Source organism: Kryptolebias marmoratus, linkage group LG11 (genome assembly GCF_001649575.2).
Source record: "Kryptolebias marmoratus isolate JLee-2015 linkage group LG11, ASM164957v2, whole genome shotgun sequence".
Lineage (NCBI taxonomy): Eukaryota > Metazoa > Chordata > Actinopteri > Cyprinodontiformes > Rivulidae > Kryptolebias > Kryptolebias marmoratus.
Genome location: NC_051440.1, coordinates 26590068 through 26595311, shown reverse-complemented (window position 1 = coordinate 26595311; position 5244 = coordinate 26590068). Strand labels below are relative to the sequence as shown.

The 5244-nt window shown below is 43.8% G+C and overlaps 1 protein-coding gene across 1 annotated transcript in view; it reads right to left on the bottom strand.

Annotated features, from left to right (window-relative positions):
* Positions 1-5244, bottom strand: part of LOC108251442 (aminopeptidase Ey-like) — an 18273-nt gene that overhangs the window by 12070 nt on the left and 959 nt on the right. Inside the window, exons 2-6 of the mRNA XM_017441758.2 lie at positions 4028-4331; positions 3355-3497; positions 3031-3167; positions 1946-2072; positions 605-759 (exon numbers count right to left, since the gene is read on the bottom strand). Of these exons, the coding sequence (XP_017297247.1) occupies positions 605-759; positions 1946-2072; positions 3031-3167; positions 3355-3497; positions 4028-4331 (866 nt within the window). The remainder of the gene's footprint in view (positions 1-604; positions 760-1945; positions 2073-3030; positions 3168-3354; positions 3498-4027; positions 4332-5244) is intronic.

Genomic DNA, 5244 nt, shown 5'->3' with positions numbered 1-5244 from the left:
CTAAACCTGGTCCTGTTGGAGCTCTAAACCCGGTCCTGTTGGAGCTCTAAACCTGGTCCTGTTGGAGCTCTAAACCTGGTCCTGTTGGAGCTCTAAACCTGGTCCTGTTGGAGCTCTAAACCTGGTCCTGTTGGAGCTCTAAACCCTAAACCCAGACTTCAGTGTTTCTGTCTCCTTCCACCCAGTGTGTCTCTTTGCTGGAGGACTGATGGTTTTACCTCAGAGGTCAGAGGTCAGAGGTCACATCTCTCATATGAAACTCAGTAGAAACTTGGGGACGGTTTAGTTTTCAGCCGCCGTTTTTTCTGAGGCTTACTTCCTGCTCCACTTTTCTGTCTGCCTGTCTTTTCAGATGCTGTCAGGGAGCAACAGACACAGGTGTGCGGTTACCATGGTGATCATAATGATCTACTTGCAGCAGCTATAACATTTCTTTTACCTTGGTCATCTTCTACAGTGTATATATGAAATGTCGGCCATTTTGTCAGCTCCCTTCAGAGTTCTTTGTGTTGTAAGATGAGGTTTTGACCTTTAACTTCTGTATGAGCTGAGCTCCTGCTGAACAGCAGAAAGCCCGACCCGGCCCGCTGACACCAGAACTCACCATGTGAGCGAGCTCGTGGGCGATGATGGTGGCGACCCGCTGCTTGTTGGAGTTGGAGGAGAAGGCCGGGTCGTACAGCAGCGCCGTCTCTCTGTAGGTGATCAGACCCCAGTTCTCCATGGCTCCGGCGTTGAAGTCGGGCAGAGCGATCTGATCTGCAGGACAGCAAATCATTCAAACCTTCAGAGGTCGTCTGACGGACCGTACAGAACCTCCAGAACATCTGCTGACAGTTTGACGACTCAGCAAAACAAAACAGGAGACAAAAGTTAAATAAAGCAAATATTCTGATCTACATTTCAAAGAGCAAACTGCTGACTCAGCATTCACACTAAGAGGTGTGTTAGGGATCACTCTCAGCGACTACCACACCAGATTTTAGCCCAATATCTGTAAAAGTGACTGAGTTAGACCCGTGTTTGTGTTTGCTTGGGTTGATTAGCTCTGGCAGCCATCTTGAACTATGTTAACTCCAAAACTTATTCAGTTGTAGACGTTCATCCAAGGATTACGTCTGAGTTTCATTCGAATTCATGAGAAAATCATCAGGTGAGTGACTGCCAAACCTTCGAGGCGGCGGGCAATAATGTAACCATCTGACTCAGGGATGTCCTTCCAGAACTATCTGTTGATCAGATGTTATCAGGGCGGATCATAAACAGATAAAAGCTTCTCTTTCATTCTGAGATAAGCCTGAATCCATAAACGACAAGAAGAGATGGGCGATAATGTTTTATGATGTTAAAACCCGCTGATGTGGCCGAAGCTTCGGCTATAAAAGGTAAATATTAAAAGGTCTGACAGCAGAAAATCAGATTCTGCTCCTGAGGAGGAAAACATGGAGTGATGGTGTTTAATGTTTTTAATCTTCTCACCTCCGACTCTTTGTTTTAAAGATAAACGAGTCGTTTCAAGTCACTTTATAAATATTCAGACACTGATAAATGTGTTTGCTCCTTTTTGTTCAGGAAAGAAAAACCCAGAAAGGTCACAGAAAGAAGTCAGATGAAATTAAAAATGAATAAAAATCTAATAAAAATCAGTCGTTGCTTTAGAATTTTTAACAGACAAACTAATGAAACTGGGCTTGATAAAAACGATGGGTCTAATCCTGGTCCTGGTCCTGGAGGGCTGCTGTCCTGCAGGTTTTACTTGTTCCTCTGCTCCAACACACCTGATCTGAATCAACAGGTGATTAACAGGCTTCTGCAGAACACGAAGAGGTGATTTAACCTCTGAACCAGGAGGGTTGGAGCAGGAAACAGGTAAAACCTGCAGGATGGAGGCCCTGAGGACCAGGACTGGACACCCCTGGTCTCCAGTCCTGCAGGAAGAACTGACCGGATTTTGGCAGCGGGTAGGAGTAATTGTAGTACTCCTCAAAGAACTTCAGGATGGGTCCGGTTATGTTGAGGGCGTACTGTCCTTGGTTGGCCTCGATAGCAGACCTGCGGGCAAAGATTCGAATCTGAAATACAAACAAAGCAGAAAAAAACACATTGTTATTCGTTACATGTGAGGTTTTTCAACACGAGTCGTTTTTATTCATTGAAAAGGTTCAATTCAACAACTCTTCTTAGTTTAAAAAACAAAATTTGATTCTCTTGGAAAACCATCTGATTTCATTCAGTAATGCTTTAAATAAGTCCTTAAAAAAACCTTCCATGTTGTTTAAATTCCAAGTTTAAAATCTTCACATAATATTTTACAAACATCATGTTGATCTGATTAAACCTCTGAGAGATTATCTCTGAAATACAAGGAAAACTGCAAACTAAACTCTAAATTCAAATGTTTTTGTATTTCTTGTATGAAGAGCAGCAGAACCTGCAGATGTTCCTCTTCAGGTGCAGAGATGGTAACATTCAGGAAAGTTTCATCTCCTTCAGATCTGCAGTTTTATGTCTCAGGACAGAAGAAAACCGACCAGCTTCTCATCGGACTTCAAGTGAACAGAAACACTCGACAGATTCCTCCGAGTCGTTATTTATTAAACTAAAAGTTAAAGTTTAGTTTTTAGTTCGAGCTGGGAGTAAAAACTGATCAGATCAGGAGGATCTCCTCTAGAGAAGCTTCCACGTGTGTGTCAGCATAACGCAATGACCTCAGAGAATCAACCTGAGAAGGGTCAAAGGTCATCTGGAGTCCATCGTTCTACAGAGAAGATTATTCACAGGACAGCTGCTGATTTTCACCCTGAAGGTCAAACCGTGCAGTGCTCAGAGAAATGAGCTCCTCCTCAGACTCGACATTAGCTTGTAGATTTTTTTATCATAAATGTTAAAACTTGCTCTGAAAAGAGCGTGAACGTATGAATGACAGCTTCTTGGTTCGTGGTAAAACATGAATAATTTAGAAGTTATTTATTATATTTTTATTTTATAATCTAAATGCTGAGCCTGGAAATGATGGTTTCAATGAATTACCAGAACTTCGTCGGTGCTGCTGCTGACGTAGGCGAAGTCACTGACGATGAAGGCCAGCAGGTAGGTGGACATCTTCTCAGTCTGTTCAAACACTGTCTGCTGAACGTTGTGGCCATCAATAGTGATGTTAGTTGTTTCTGCAGAAAAAATGGATGATATTTTATTGTTTAAAACTAAACATTTGAAGAGAAACTCTAAACTTTGTGGTTTCTGTGCAAAAAGAAACAGAACTTTTCAACTAAAAGATCTTCCACTGGAGCGTGTTTAATTTCATGACTGATGGTTCAAACAATCATCTGCCGTCACCACAGTTCTCAAACGCACCTACGGCCTTGCCGTTGGAGAGCGCCACCATCCCGGGATCGTGGATCAGAGTGATGTTGAAGCACGCCTTCATGGCCGGCTCATCGAAGCAGGGGAAGGCCTTCCGGGCGTCGGTCGGCTGCATCTGGGTGGTCGCCACGTACCTGACAGGAAACCAGCAAACAGGTTCGTTTCTGGATTTTATTCACAGCCTGAGATCAACAATAAAACAACTAAAACTATATTTTCTGTAAAACTCAAAGTCTTGTTGAGTTCTGAATAACAGCAGAAATTTGTTAAAGTCAGAACAGAATCTAATATCATTAAAACTGTAGCTACAACCTAAAATGAGCAAATTTATCTAAAACTAGCAAAATAGTAGCTAAAAGCTTAAATTAGCCAAACTTCAGAGAACAACTGAAGAGATTTCAATGAGGAATATTTAAAAAAGAAGTTAAATGATTCAAAAAGTCTAGAATTACAAAACCCCAACACTCAGAGGCCACTCCTCCCTGTTAAAATATCACAATGTGGAAAAAACATCAACAGGAAAACATTAAAAGCTGCATAAAAAGTAAAGAATTAACTTTTTAAAGGCCGGAGTTTAAAAACACTGCCTCCTAGTGGTGATGATTTTAGCTCATTCTTGTACAAATTTCTCCTTTAAAGAACTAAATAAGGAGAATGAACATACTTTTTTACGCCACCCTCTTCGTACTCGCTCCTGTAGAACCCGCCCAGGTCATCAGCCAGCTCTCCGGTGAAGATGGTGGAGAGGCGGTACCGCTGGCCCTTCTCCAGTTTACCGTCCAGCTCCAGAACCAGGTACTGAGTGACCACCTGGAGCCTGGAGGACAGGATGGAGGGCGCCTTGGATGCACTGTTGACAGCGGTGAGCGCCGCCATGTTCCCATTCTGTGAGGTGTAGTTCAGCTTGTTGGAATGGATCAGAATCAAGTCGGTGTCCTCCACACACTCAAACTTCACCTCTGACTCACCTGAAACACCAGAGACTGGGATTAAACCACCTGAAACTGGGATTAAACCACATGAAACTGGGATTAAACCACCTGAAACACCTGAAACTGGGATTGAACCACCTGAAACACCAGAGACTGGAATTAAATCACCTGAAACTGGGATTAAACCACCTGAAACTGGGATTAAACCACCTGAAACACCTGAAACTGGGATTAAACCACCTGAAACACCAGAGACTGGAATTAAATCACCTGAAACTGGGATTAAACCACCTGAAACTGGGATTAAACCACCTGAAACACCTGAAACTGGGATTGAACCACCTGAAACGTCAGAACTTTAGGCTGGGAATAAACCTCTGACTCCAGCTGAGCAGTTTATCTATAAACAGGAAATGGTCGCTGGGAAGCAGATTGGAGCTGCTTCATCGTTAATGTTTAACTGAGAGATAAAAGAATGATTCAGCCTGAACATCTGGCATTTGGAGCTTCAGGAAGTGATCTGAAGACGAACAAACAAACTGAGGTTTCAGGGGTTTAAATCAGGGATAAAATGTCCGACAGGATCTCCGGATCCGACCTTCACCTGTTAGAAGAAAATCTGAACCCCTCGTCAGACAGAAAACTCCTCCTGGGTTTAGTTCCTGCAGGGTTTAGGTCTTGGTGCTGGTTGGACTCCTCCAGGGCTGCTCCTGGTCTCAGAACCTGTTTGTGGTCTTCATGGACAGGAGCTCAGAGGAGTCCTGGTTTGGGAACCTCAGGGTCTGGTCTCGGTTCTTTGCAGATGATGTGGATCTGTAGGCGTGATCTTCAGCGTGCACCGGGACGCAGCTGGGATGAGAGCCGGTTCCTCTGAGGCCGTGGTTCTCAGTGGGACGCTCCCTCCAGGTCAGGGGTCAGAAGCAGAGACTCACCCCTGACCTAGAGGGAC